Below are 15,481 nucleotides of genomic sequence, written 5' to 3'. Positions count from 1 at the left end.
CATTTCTCCAAGATGCCCCACAGAAAAACATTTGAGTTCCAGAAGTTAACAGTTCCTCCATCAATGTCAATCACTGGAATGTATCCTGGCTGGACAGCAGGATGGATGGATGTCTGGTCAAGATCACATGTCAACTACTATGCATCACCTAGAGACCCTCAACCTTAAGCTTGATACTGTGATTGGGTGTAGCTTCTAGAATGTGTCCCTTGGGAAAGAAATGAGTGCATTATGCCTGTTGGTGATCAAAAAGTCAGGTTAAAGTTTTTATTAGTGCTTCTCATCAGTATTTCTGTTCACCACCTTCCTTCCAGGCACAGGGTTGGACTGTCCTACTTTTACCACTTTGAAGTTAGGTATCCTGGTTGCCAGGATACCTTGTTAGCTCTGCCACAAGAACCCACCTAGAATTCTTCTTGCCTTGAAGCAAAAGCTGAGATAGCAGTCTATAAACTAAGGATTAGGGACTCCAGCACAAGTTCCTAATCTAAAACTTGGGTTTATAGTTAACTAAGTGCCCCAAAGTGGAAGCCACTAGCCAGTTACTGCAGTGTTAGAGGACTTTGTGTTACCAGAAGGACCCTGAGTCTGGGTTAGAGCAATGGTTTTCAAATCATTGTCCACAGATGGAATCTGGAGAAATTTTTACTCATCTGCAGTGAAATGAGAGAAATAAAGACAATGTCTTCATTTTAATAAAACTAGATGCATTCAGTTTCAAGGACCTTTGGGATATTACATCCTTCCTAAGTCTGTGATATTCTGTGACATATCATTGATATCATGTAATATCATTAAAATCAATGAAATGATAGTAAAAAAAAAATAGGTAAGGCTTTCATTGTTTTTTTTTTGTCAAGTAAAATACATACCGAATTGAATTTAACACGTACCAGACAATTTTTAAAGGAATAAAATATCTCAAAAATGTTTATATTGACTAAATATTGAAATGATAGTATTTTGAATATATTCAGGTAAATAAAATGTATTATTTAAACTAATTTCACCTGTTTCTTCTTGACGTTTTATGTTGCTAGCAGAAAATTTTAAATGGCATAGGTAGCCTACATTGTATTTCTATTGGACAATCATTCTAAAGTCGAAATGTGTTCATGATTAACCATGATTAAGACTGTGTTTTTTCTGGCAATGGTTTGTTTTGCATGCCTTTACAGTCACACCAAATCATAAAAGCTGACTTACATCTGTTACACAACAGCCTCCACTCCTTAACTAATGTCTCTGCTCTTTCTCGTCTTTTGCCTCACGTGGTCATGAAACTAGTCATCTTTAGTAGCCTCTTTCTGATTATATTAATTCATTGCTCAGAAATTAACAACTTTTTTATATCCTACTTTCTGTTACCTAAATTAACTAGCATAATGGCTGACACTCTCCAATAAATGATGATCCCATAGCTCTCCAATACCATTTCTGGTCATTTTTGAGCATACCCCTGTCTAGACCTGCAGTTCACATGTGCTTAGCACTCACTTGTTTTTGAAGTACAGTGAGTGTTGTTCCTCTTACTCTCTATCGATCTGTGAGTTCTCTGTCTTCCACAGTCACTACATAAATTTTTGTCCCTAAAATTTTTCCCATGATACAACCTAAATTCTCGAGGTCCTTTCACATCTCCTTACTACATTATGTTCATGGCATCCATTTGTACATATTGAGATGTCAATGAATATGCAGTTTAGACAACTCATATATGTACATTCTGTCACCACACTAATTTATACATTATCTTGAAGCAGAGTATCATATTTCATAAAATGACAGAGCTATGAGGTATTTATAAGATTAACTATTTGTTTTACAAATGAGGCAAGTGAGGACCAGAGCAGTTAAGTGACCTATCTGAGGGTGTATGTCTCATCAATGCCAAACTGGACTGTCCCATCTTCTGGTACATTGGAAGGAGTTAATCAGGTTGGGCATCTCAAGTGAGCCATTAAGGGCAATACAATGGACTAATAGGGCTGAATGGGAAGAACACTAGGATTATCAGGATAAGACTAAAAGCACTAATTCTCCTGTGGGGTTGACCCCATGGAGTGAAGAACATATTAAAACACAGGCCAGTTAGCTGAGTTAGAGCAAATCTCTTCCTTAACAGGGAAATTCAAGTGCACCTAGAAATCAGAGGCAACTGAACCCTAACTATAATGACTGCACACACACAATGGGTTTGTGAGAAAGACGGAAGGAAAATGGTTGCTCAGACAGCACACAGGCTACCAGACTTGGAACAGCAAGGTTAGTTTCCAGAGCCCATCCACTGATTCAATCAACAGATTATATTGCTGTATTTATACTGTCATTTTTTCACTAGGTAAGGTCAGTCTATATAGATAGAATGAGCCTGAAACTTGAATGTCTTCAATTACATAGTTTGAGAGAACTAAGTAAGTCAAATTTAATACTAACCTCTGCACATAGTTTGCACTAATAAATGCTATCAGTTGGTACTTACTACATAAGATGATAATGATGATAATGATGATGATGATGATGATTGTGGGAGAAAGAGACAGAGAGAAACAGATAGATGATAGAGTTGAACTTATTAACCCTGTCCTCATCTTCGCGCTATCAACTCTGAAGAGCATCGTCAGGTTCTATTTTGTTCATATTATAACTTTCAAAGTTGAAAGTTGTAACTTTCATGAATCCCATAGACTGTTAACCATTTGGCAGTTGATTTTCTGCTAAAATGGCACTACAATTTCTAATCATTTCCATCTAAGACAACATTATTTAGATTTTGTATAAAATATCTTCTGAAATTCCTGTACCTATTAGTTGTTCTGCCCCAGGTGCATATTTTGCTTGGTAGTATTCCTCCAGAAGTCATTTAATTTCAGAAATATTTAATTAATGCTAAATCTAGACAGCTAAAATTGGTTTTGGTGTGGCTTAGCGATGATGAGTATGTCAAAAGTGTTGCCTTACTGACATCTATCAATTAGAAGTGAATCCAGGGCCTCCCCGGTGGCACAGCGGTTGAGCGCTGGGTTGCAAAGCTGCCCGCAGCATCTGCAGCACCGGTTCGATCCCCGGTTGCTTCCTGGCCACCCGAGGAGGGTCCCACATGGCGCACATACCTCTCCTGCCGCCTGCTGTTCCCCTCAGCAGTGTACTTCGGTCCTTCTGCCTGCTCTGCTCCCCGCTCTGGCTCTGGTGAATTCTCTCACCCTCCCGCGCTTCTGACTGTACCCAGTGCTTGTATAAATAAATAAAAATAAATCTTTAAAAAAAAAAAAAGAAGTTAATCCATAGGATAAACAAATTGACAGTATGCATTTCAGGCCTTGAGTTAACCTTAATTCATGAGTTGGTTTATAATTACCTGAATATCTCTAATCTTGAGGCTCTGACTGAGACTTTACCAACCTCTTTCATGGAATTTTCCAAGGTCTGCAATCAAACAAACATTTCATAAAATGGCTCTTTCTTCTGCTGAAAATGTTGGTGGAAAATAGGTTTAGAAACATGGACAAAAGTGCTCAAGTCTCATTATCTCATTCTAAAATACGACATTAAAAATGTACTCATGGGGCTTCCCCAGTGGCGCAGCGGTTGAGCGCTGGGTTGCGAAGCTGCCCGCGACCTCTGCCGCGCCGGTTCGATCCCCGGCTGCTCCCCGGCCACCAGAGGAGGGTCCCGCATGGCGTGCAGACCTCTCCTGCCGCCCGCTGCTCCCCTCAGCAGTGTACTTCGGTCCTTCTGCCTGCTCTGCTCCCCGCTCTGGCTCTGGTGAATTCTCTCACCCTCCCGCGCTTCTGACTGTACCCAGTGCATGTATAAACAAACAAACAAACAAATAAATAAATAAATAAAAACATGCCTCTATTAAAAAAAAAAAGATTTAAAAAAAAAATGTACTCATGTACTTCAGTGGTGGTAGGATGAATAAACCACAAGTTTAGAAACTTGAATCTATATACTACAGCTGGTTAATACTGCTCATCTGGCTAGACTCATTACATTGTCCTGAGAAGTAGGACAAGTAGGATTGTCCTGTCTAATTTTCAATTAGAAGATTTTATTATTCAAAGACAAAGGAGCAAAGACTATGCATTGGAGCAAAGAAAGTTTGTTCAATAAATGGCGCTGGGAAAACTGGGTCGCTACATGCAAAAGAATGAAGCTTGACCACTACCTCACACCATACACAAAAATCAACTCAAAATGGATTAAAGAACTAGACATAAGACCTGAAACCATAAAATATATAGAAGGAAATATAGGCGAAACACTACGTGATTTGCACATCAAAGACATCTTTACAGACACATAGCCCAAAGCAGTGATAGTGAAGGCAAAGATAAACAGCTAGGACTACATCAAATTAAAGAGCTTCTGCACAGCAAAAGAGACAATAACAAAAACAAAGAGAAACCCCACCAACTGGGAGAACATTTTTGCACACAACACTAATGATAAAGGACTGATCACAAAAATCTGCAAAGAGCTGATGAGACTCAGCAACAACAAAGAAAATAATCCAGTCAAAAAATGGGCAGAAGAGCTAAAAAGAAATTTCTCTGAAGAGGAAATGCAAATGGCCAACAGACATATGAAAAAATGTTCAACATCACTTGTCATCAGGGAAATGCAAATCAAAACTACCATGAGATACCATCTTACACCAGTGAGAATGGCACATATTAAAAAAACTAGCAACAACAAGTGCTGGCGAGGGTGTGGAGAAAAAGGAACTCTTCTGCACTGTTGGTGGGAGTGCAAACTGGTCCAACCACTATGGAGAGCTGTGTGGAGATTTCTGGACCTACTAAACATAGAGCTTCCATATGATCCAGCAATTCCACTCCTAGGTATTTACCCAAAGGACACAGAAACATCAATTCCAAAGAACACCTGCACCCCTATGTTTATAGCAGCACTGTTTACAATAGCTAAGCTTTGGAAACAGCCCAAATGCCCAAAAATAGATGACTGGATTAAGAAGATGTGGTACATATATACCATGGAATATTACTCAGCATTCAAAAAAGATAAACACATGCAATTTGCAGCAACATGGATGGCGCTGGAAGGGATCATGCTCAGCGAAATAAGCCAAAAAGAAAAAGAAAAATACCGGATGGTCTCACTCATAGCAGGAATCTAGAAATCTTAAATAAGGGACCAGAAAAATGAATAACTATAAGAAAGCGAAAATCAAAATCAACAAAAAACTATGAACCAGAGACACTTTTTGGGGGGTGAGGGGCAGGAGGGGAGGGATTGGGGTCAGAATGGGGGGGGGGGTTGCAATTGTATGGGGAATATAAAAATAAAATTTATTATTTAATAAAAAAAAAGATTTTATTATTCAAAGAGCCTTAAAATATTTTAAGGACAGTTTCCAAGATAAGAACAGGTGTTACCTCCTGTCAGCATCAACTCTAGGGTACTCAGTCAGGTAAATGCAATGACATCAAGTTTTTTAGGCAATTTTATAATCAATGTGGGCAGAAAGAGAAAGCTAGGAACATACACCATCTGTTCCTTTTAAAATTCTTTAATGTATTAATATGTCTTCAAGCTGCAAAACAAAAAATAAGAAAACACTGTATTTCAAATTACAGGTGAGAAGAATTCCATTTTAATTATCTAGTAAAAATCGAGACTTAAATGTTGACGTCTTTTGCATCAATGCAGCTGTTCTCAAATGGGAGCAAGTCTGTCTCCCAAGGGACATTTGCCACTGTCTGGAGACATTTTTAATTGTCACAACTAGAGCGTGCTACTGACACCTAGTAGGTAGAGACCAGGGATGCTGCTAAACATCCTACAATGCAAAGGACATTAAGTCACAACAAAGGATTCTCTGGCCCCAAGACCAATAATTCCAGTTGCAGTATGTGGCAGGGTTATTTTATGTGCACTCCTGGGTTTTCCCATCAATATACCTACATAAAATTAATATTCTTGATTCAATGTCTTTGCCAAAAATAAGAAGTGATGTCCTGAAAAAAATGTTTAAAATTGTAAATATGTATTTTAGCAAAAACTGAGAGTGTCTTAGTAAAATGAGAAATTATTTTGAAGGTTTGACTATTAATTCAAGAATAAAAATATATAGCATACACACACACACACACACACACACACACACACACTGCTAAAGGGAACTTCCCAGTTACTGGTTCACTAATTGTATATGTCTGTGATATCAGCTCATGGTAAATATTCAAAGCTATTAAAATAATATATCAAAATAATATCAAGATCATTTTGAAAACCTCTGTGTCAATAGCTTGTTTGATGCAGGACAATTAACAAAGTAAGTTCCTCAGTTTTATGGTTGACAAGTTTCTCATGGGTCCCCCACAGGTGTTGTGCTTTGTGTGTCCCAGCAGCATCCTTCCAAGAAACACTTTCTAAAATAAATTTAGAAAACTATTAACCAATTAAAGCTTTTCAAGTATGATTATAAATAGTAACCATTTAAGGAACATTTATTAAGTATTAAATGAAAGCTTTAAGCTACCATTTAGAAATAGTCTTAAGTTGGGCCTCCCTGATGGTGCAAGGGGTAAAGCCGCAACCTATGAAGCTATTCGCAGCCACTGCAGCATGAGTTTGATACCCGGCCAGGGAGGGCTACCCTCATGGTGCAGCAGACCTCTACTGTCTCGCCCGCTGCTCCCCTCAGCAGTGTATTTCAGTCAGTCTGCCTGTTCTGTTCCCCACTCTGTCTCTGGTGAATCCTCTCACCCGCTATGTCTCTGGCCTGTACTCCAGTTCTTGTATGCATAAATAAATAAATCTTTAAAAAAAGAAATAGTCTTAAGTTGATGTCAATGATATAAAGATATGTAATTTAAATAGATTTTGTGTGTAGCATAATTAGGAAGAATTAACTTCGCAAGCAAATTCCTCATGTCAAGGTGCTGTCCATTTGTTCAAGCGGTAAATTAGTAATTGCAAAATAAGTATGATATAGCTTAGCTATAAGAAAATAGATTCCATGGAAATGCTGTTTGCACTTGCATGCTTTTTCCCCATTAATAAAAATAATCATCATATGAATAGCTGTCATTTAGTAATCATCTATTAAGCACCAGGACCTGTGCCAGTGACTCATTATGCACAGTGCTGAAAATCACTGCCACCTTGTAGGATAGATATTTTCCTCCAGAAAGCCAATGTTCAGTCAAGAGTACGCAACCAGACAATTCTAAAGTAACAGACTGATTCAAACCTAGGAAACCTTTACTACACAATCAGCAACGCCTCATGGTCTCCGCTGTTGTAAAACTCACATCCTCAAGAATATTTTAAATTTGTTTTTTATTTCTTGTATTTTTTCTTTGAATAATAGCTTATCATTCAAATGCCTGAATTCAGACAGATCATAAAAGATTGGTATAGTTACACTTTGATTCTTGCCTTATACTTCATTCCACAGACACATTTTGCCCTGTGTGGTTCCACTCTTTTCCTACCACCAAGTCACAGGGGAAAAATACTTTTTTGTTTGTAATCTACCTCCACCACAATTTCTTTCTAGTGGCGTGACTTTCATCAGTTCAGACATTTATCAGTGCTCATGTACACCCACATTTTCAGACTGTCGCAGGAACAGAAACAAGATGCTGAGAGTCAACAAGAAGACCCTGTAATAGTCTCTGTCTGAAACTTTTCCTCGCTACTCAGCTTTTTCTGTGTTAGAGTGTGTGTGTGTGTGTGTGTGTGTGTGTGTGTGTGTGTGTGTGTGTAAAGAAAGGTATTAAGACTTTCAGAGTAGGAGGATGGGGAGGAGAGATTCTGAGAGAAAGGAAGAAAAGGGAATGGAAATAGAGGGAGAGGAAATGAGAGAGAGAGGACTGCTTTAGAGCTAAGATTGCAGACAGAAATAGCACACAAGCACAGTGAAGCTGTATGCAACTCAGAAACCAAGATCAAATTGTGCTCACTTTTATTAATCAGTTGCTCACAAAGAAGGAAATGACATCTGGTCCTGTCTTCTTCTACATCTTAATTTTTGGAAAATATTGTAAGTATGCTCAGTATTTAATTTTGTTGTTCTTTCATGTTTTATGAAATAATCAGAAGAACACATGTTTATTACTTACATTTATGCTTTTTAAGATAAAAATGTATTTTCTGATAAACTTGTATTCTTACATCAGAATGATTCTTTTTAATACATTTCTAGTATTTGTAAGATAATTTGTAAAATTGGAATTATAGACAGAGTTGATAGTTAAGCAAAACATACCATAAAAACCTTGATGGTAATTGATGGTAACTGTTTTATAAGTTATTTTATAATTTCAAGAGATTGTAGTCAAGGAACTGCCCATGGAAGTATCCTGGGGAAGTCTTTGTATTTGTTCTGGTATCTGTGTAGTTGTAATTCTTCATTTTCCTAGTTCTTTGTGATTTGATATCATAGGTATGTCTCCTTACAGAGCAAGGCATTCATAAAACTCCTTTTTCATTTGCAAGGTTTTCATTATTCCTTGAAAGAAAAACAAGGGAAAGTGCAAAGCAGTGAAAAACGTAGACACACAGAGAGCCCAAATGGATATTTTACTTTTGCTATAAAGACAATTTTGGCTTTCTCTATGTGTGCCATAGTTTGAAATCCTTTCTTTAATAAAGAGAAGTCGTTCTGCATTAAATCCTATCTAACTTGTCATATGTACAAAGAAAATGTTTTTATTTTTTTAAGGAATTAGTGATGAGAAAATCATAGCAAAACAAGAGAGAAAACTGTTATCTTTAATAGCCTCCAATGCTGGGAATGATTATATGTTGAGAAATTTAGAATTTACAAGTATGTTTACTATTCCTCTATCTCTCAAAGTTTGCAAATACTTGGTTACACGAACACATTTTATTGAGGAATGTCTTAGAATAAATTTCAACTCTAAGTCTCTCAATTCTGGTGGCATGTACTGCACCAAAGTGATTTTTTTTCCTTTCTCTCCTTCTCTCCTGCTGGTGCCTAGAACACTTCACTAAAGTGGTCTGAGGTGGGGGACAACACCAAAACCGAGAAAACAATCAGAATCTTGGAGAAATATTCCAGTTCCTAGCTTTCTCCATCTCTAATCTTGGCTACTGACATTCCCATATTTTAACTAGAGAGAAAAGTCAAATTGTGAGCCACACCAAAAAGTGAATGTTTCTAATTATAATCCAACTGTTTAAGCTACTAAAGTTTTTGACAATTGCAGGTAGCAGTCTCATAAATCAATAACATATTTTGCAAACCCCTATTCCTTTTCAATAAAATGATTAAATAAGTCAAAGGAATACTTCCAAAATCAGCATTCTAGTATGAGTAACTCAAGGGTATGTGAAAGGTGTTCAGGGCAGGTTGAGAAGTAACTTTGTCTTATGTGTTGCCAGTGATTTCAAATTGGTAAAAAAGTTTCACTTTTACGTGTTGTTTTTTGTTAATAAAAAATATTTTCTTGAGTAGAAAAGAGATGATGATGGTGATGATGATGATGTCAAACCCCTCCATCTTTTAAAATTTATTACCTTTTGATTTTAAAAAATCATGACAATGCAGTGTGAGAACTTGAGAGCTCCAAGTTCTCATCCCTTCATGCCTTCCGTCGGGGACAGGGGCATAACATCTGAGGCAGAGTTTGGCAAGCAAAATTCCCGGCTATGTGGTATCAGTTGGGTGGATGGGGTGTAGGAGCAACTGACAGGAACTCCCTGGAATAGCAGCCTACACTGTAGACTTGACTTTTAGTTTAGCACAACACCCAGTCCCATCCAAGAGAAGATGTCTTATGCATATAACAAATGAAGTCAACAGCTACATAGGGACAAAGTTTACATCATGGTAACTACGACAGTGATTATTGTTGCTTGCTTGTTTTTAATCCACTCTGCTATTTTCTGGGAAAGGCAATGTGATACTGTAAGAGACAGCTGACCTACCAGGTATTGCTAACCCTGTGGTTTCCAGCAATGACTTACCTTCTCCTAGACTTACTTTGTAAAATGGCAATAAAATTATTTACCTTATCTATCTCCCAGAACCCCTATGTCTAGTTCCCTAGCATAAAGTACTTCTTTTGATCATCACAACTCCATTATGTATATACAATTAAGCACACAAGGAAGGCAAGACCCAAGGACATTCAGTACCTTGTCACGGGACTCCAGCTAATAAATACCAAGATTTGAATGCTAAGGAAGCCTATGTTCTTTGTCCTAAACCAGAACAATCTCAGCCAAGATAATCTCTATAAAAAAAAGTCTTAAGCAATTATTAGTCACCCTTTTAACCAAAAATGCTTATGGAATGTCAGTTACTTTTATAAGCAATGGGACTAAAGGGTGACAATGGCATGATTCCTGAGATGAAGGGACTAAGGGCAAAGGCTGAAAGTCAACCCAGCATTACCAAGCAGTGAGAAAAGGGCAAGTCCTAGGTGTGCATGGAAAGGGGTCATGTAAGATGGAGAAAATGTTTTCTCTTATCCTTGAGAAGTTTTCATTTTTTAAAAAGTTCCTGTCTGTGATCTAGCTGACTATATTGTTGCTATGTTAATTTCTTAGTTTCAATAATACACCATGGTTGTATAAGATTTAGCATTAGAGAAAGTTGGGTGAAGGGTACATGGGACCTCTCTGTACTATCTTTGCAACTTCTTGAGAGTTTTGAATTTTCAGAATTAAAAGTGAAAAAAAAAACAATCTGCAGGAGAAGTTATATCATAAGTTCTTATCAGCAAATGCTTTACTCATTACTTAATAGCATCAGCAAAAACAATCATTTTCCTTAATTCTCTGAAAATGCAGGGAACAAGTGAGGAAATAAGAAATAGAAGGGGCCTAAATATCAACTTGACCCACTGCAGAATTTCGCCAAGACTTGACCCAGCTGGTAAAGTCCTCACTTTTACATTTTAAGGACAACCCAATCTTTGCCTTTGGTTCTGGCACTTGTACCCTTTAGCACTTCTTTTCTCTAACCTGTTCTCTTCCCAGAACAGGCCATTAGTACATGAAAAGGAGAATATGAGCATATTTACCCTCCTCCAAAAGATGGCAAAAAAGATTTCTTCTTTACAGACTACAGACTAAGGTAGTATTCTACCTTATACTTTTGAAGGCTGCTAGCAATTTTGTATTGTACTTATATAAATTTGGAGTCATATTTTAAGTTTAAAATAGAAAAAAAATAATAAATCTGTGTAAACACATCATCAGCCATGTAAGGGAAGTAAATTGTTACATTTGTCAACAAAATAATTTTATGAACATGATTCAACATATTAGAGCAAACTTGTATAAACTGAAATGTGTAGAATTGGGTATTCTAGTTAAGTTCATCTTTTTCTGTCTGAAAAACTATTTCATTTTTATATCAAACCCTCTGATTGTGGTTATGGATGTGGCTGTTTTTGTATTTACCATTTCCTGAGAATTTTCTATGGACCACCAACTGTGCTTAGTGCTTTACAAACATCTGATTTTATCCCTGTACAACCCTAAGAGATATTCTCACTTTACAAAACAGAAAAGGAGAAATGTTAAGTAGCATGACTGGCATCATCTCCTAGTAAGTGTTGCAAAAGATCCAAGACTGTCTTCTTGAAAAGTCTATGCTAGTAAAACATGATTCAGTTCTAACACTTTCTAAAACTGTAATACCATTTATTCTAAAACTCAAATATCTTAGAATTAATAAGGGACTTTATTATATCCTCTCTTATAGGCAATTCTTTAGGCAAATTAGATATTTCTCCATTTTAAAGATCAAGTTAGATAATCAATAAAGAAATATTGACCATTTCAAGGTCACAAAACTGATTAATCCAAACAAAAACAAAGTTTCCACAGTCTAGAGTGAAGCCCTCGCACCCCAAGAAAGTTCAAGAAATCAATTAGCTGGTACCATCTGTTTTGCATACATTTCTCAGTGCACACCAACAGCTGGTGAACCCAGATACACAGGTTAAACTCTACTTATACTGACTTTTGTTTGTAACACATGCCCAGAGCTGTACACATAGGAAGTGCCAATAAATATTGGCTTGACTCCTCCATTAGCCTGCCTCTCCTGCTCCTGCATGGGTCCCCTCCTTGCCATCCCCACCAAAACAAGACCTCTGTTTCCTCCTCTGCGTGGTGGCCCACTCAAAACTCTTCTTCAGCTCTGCACCCTCACACACCACCCTGGTGAGAACAAGAGTCCCTCACTGACACCAAAATCTCTTTAGAAATAAGCAGGGGCAAATTGCAAATATTGCAAATTCATGTTTTATTGTCTGTCAGAACACAGGTAAAGGCTGGTTTGGGAAAAGGACAGTATAAAGTGAGGTCTTCTATTATATGTGTTAGGAATTGTCATTTTCCCATTAAGATAGTTGTATTTTATAGTAATTTGAATGTTTGGTTTTTCTGTTAAAATTTTATAATTATATCAGTACTGCCATCAATACATATTAATGTTCTACAGTCATTAATATGACCTTTTAAAATAATCAGTGCTCTCAAAAAATATTTGAGAGTTATATTCTTAGGGAGGAGGTCTCCTGGGTCTTTTTCACAGGCTGCTCTTAGGCACATAGAGCCCTTGCCTCTAGCCATGGGGTCTGTTCCTCTTTCTACCTTTCTCATCCCATCATTGTACCTCAACTTCCTTCCCATGTTGCCCCAGGAATGCAATTTCTCATTCTGTGGTGAAAACACATAGCTCTTTCTCCTGCACCTATTTCCGAATTCAATTCCACATCCACTTTTAATCAGGATGCTCAGTTGAATCAAATGTCACCCATGTGATGCACTAGACAAAGGGGCACACACAGCCTGATATACCCTCTAGTAGTAAGGTGCACCATTTTAAAAGGCAGGTGAGAGTCTAAGTAACTTTTTTTTTAGAGAGCTAAGTTTGTTCTTGAACTGAGAGTTCATCATTGATTACAACATCTAGTAAAGCTATTGTCCCTTAATAATCTTTTCTTTTAATTCTTAGCTTAGTCATTTAAAGAAAAATAATACAAAGTTTCTTTTCCTGCCTATGGCAGCCTGAGTCTCAAGTGAATTGTAATCTATTTAAACAGTTTCTTTTTATATCTCTAATTTTTTTAATTTAAGTTTGGTAAAATTACATAGTTCGTGTTTAAAGGAAGCTTGAGCTTGCAGAGTCCAGGGACCTCATTTTTCACAAGAAGTAGAAACCTGTATTGTGTTCCTTTTTGTTTTCAGCTCTATTATCCTTTAGTTTCTTGTGTGTGTATGTGACTCAGTTTATTGTGTTATTAGCTTTTTATTCTTTTTCCAGTTCTTTGAGCTTTATTTTATTTTACTATTGAAGTAACATTGGTTTATAATACTGTATATGATTATGAGTTCACACTAAAAGTAGGTCTCCAGTGCATATATTGAACAAAAAGGGAAGGAAGTATCATAAAAGAAAGACATCATAAAATAGAACCTAGACTGGGATTATTAAAATAAACTTATTATTCCACCAAAATCATAGCCTCAAATTTTAACATTTTGCTCATACACTAAGGTAGCATAACCATGTTTCACATCCCTTCCTGGTAGTTTCAAATCACTAGCATAAACAAAGAGAGAATGGGCAGGAAGAAAAGCGTTCTGATCCCACCTCCCCAAGTCCAGATCCAAAGGAACTTTAATGAAAGCACTTAATGAAAATAGATTAAGATCCAGTGGATATTTCCTGCCTTCTTCAGTCCATGCTCCTATGCTCCGGTAATAATCCCCAGACAACTAAATGGTCTTTAAGAAACAGCCTTTGCCATCAAATGTCATGCAGATAATAAATTTGGTCCTTGGGACCAACCCCTCTAAGGGAATCTCTGTGTGCTGCAGGTTGAAAATGAGACTGAGCTTTCACTATGCAAGGCCAGTGATGCTGCTGTTTGGTAATACCTGTGTGTTTAACCTCTCCATAACTCCTTCCTACCCCTCAGAAAAGAATACCCCATCTTCTGTCTTTCTGCTTGTGTTGGAGCTGCTTCTAAAGAGAGAAAGTAAAGTTGTAACTCTATTAAAGAGTCACCTAAACTTGCTCTTTTCCTCCCTCGCCTCATCTTAGCTCACATAAAGTTTCCTAAAGTGGAATATTATGGGGATTGAAAAAATACAGAAGCAATGCATGGACCACCACAGCTGTGTAAAGCTTCTCAAAGGTATTAACAATTCACAACTTAGTACCAAATAAATGCCACACTACTCCTGGTCCTTCCTTTTCATCCTTTTCTCCATTACTATTGCTCACCGCAGTCTTTTGCTATATTAAAACATTTTTCCAGAGTCGGCTAGAAATGTTTGATTCATCTTCAGTGGGCCAGAAGATTTGCCATTTTTAATTTCCTCGTTGTGGCTGATTTGCTGGGAATTGCAAAACTGCTTCATGGTTTATAAATGTTTCTACTTTCTAATACATTTCAAACTTAGACAAGAAGACGTCATCAGTCATGCTTCCTATTAGGTCCTCTCTATCTCCATTTAACCTTCCTCTTTATGTTTATTTAGATCAGGAGAGGTGGCTAGTGGGCTATGTTAAATTTAGATTTTTATTTTTGTTCTCCTGATTGCAGCCCTTACCCCTGATCCTGTGAGCTCACACAGCACAGCAATGTATGCTCCCTGGAGAGAGGGATTGTTTTTGTGTATTGAAATTCACTAAATTTTTTCAGCAATGGAACACTGATTTCAGCGTTAACCTAAAATAATGTGGCAAATAATTTGCCATTCAAATTCATTTTAATGAAAAAAAAAACTGCACAATCTTTTGTAGTATTGTTAACTTAGTCATCTTTTCTCAAAATTTCTTTGCTAAGAGCACATTCAATTTTATTCTCATGGTCCATTATCCCAGAGGAACAGCACTGAGAAATTAAATAGATGTATTCTTCCAATAAGGTGGGGAAAGCAGAGTAGGGAATGTCTACAGTAACTTTGTCAGCTTCTCATGAGGTTTAATTCATTCCAGTGGGTGATGGCATCAGCACCTACTGAAGATCTCCTTATTTTACTCCTTTTTTGTTTTAAGATTTATTTATTTATGCATATAAGAACTGGGGTACAGGCCAGAAGTGCAGGAGGGTGAGAGGATTCACCAGAGACAGAGTGGGGAACAGAACAGGCAGAATGACTGAAATACACTGCTGAGGGGAGCAGCGGGCAAGACAGGAGAGATCTGCTGCACCATGTGGGTTGCTCCCTGGCTGGCGGGGGTCAAACTTGTGGTGCAGAGACTGCGGATAGCTTCACAGTGCTGTGCTTAACCCCTTGCGCCACCAGGGAGGCCCTCTACTTCCCAAGCCACATAATCTACAGACTTCTCACCCAAATAACAATATACTTTACTTACTGATTTAAGAAAAGAATCACCTCTGATTTACCTTTCAGACTTTCCTGGCAATCTCCACTTCCTTTCTTCCCCTATGGAGTCTATGATTCCAGTGGTACAGGTTGGTTTATTCTCATAATTAGGTGTCACCAAGTT

General features: G+C 37.5%; 1 protein-coding gene across 1 annotated transcript in view; it reads left to right on the top strand.

Moving 5' to 3' along the window:
* Positions 1-7,968: 7,968 nt before the first annotated feature.
* RXFP1 (relaxin family peptide receptor 1) overlaps positions 7,969-15,481 on the top strand; it is a gene marked incomplete at both ends in the record, with an annotated part of 67,891 nt that continues 60,378 nt past the window's right edge. The window contains one exon of the mRNA XM_084245584.1: positions 7,969-8,017. Coding sequence (XP_084101710.1) covers positions 7,969-8,017 — 49 coding nt within the window. The remainder of the gene's footprint in view (positions 8,018-15,481) is intronic.

Source organism: Talpa europaea, assembly GCF_964194135.1.
Source record: "Talpa europaea genome assembly, chromosome: 10".
In the NCBI taxonomy this organism is placed as follows: domain Eukaryota; kingdom Metazoa; phylum Chordata; class Mammalia; order Eulipotyphla; family Talpidae; genus Talpa; species Talpa europaea.
Note: the sequence above shows the minus strand (reverse complement) of the source record. Positions and strands in the feature narration are given on the sequence as shown.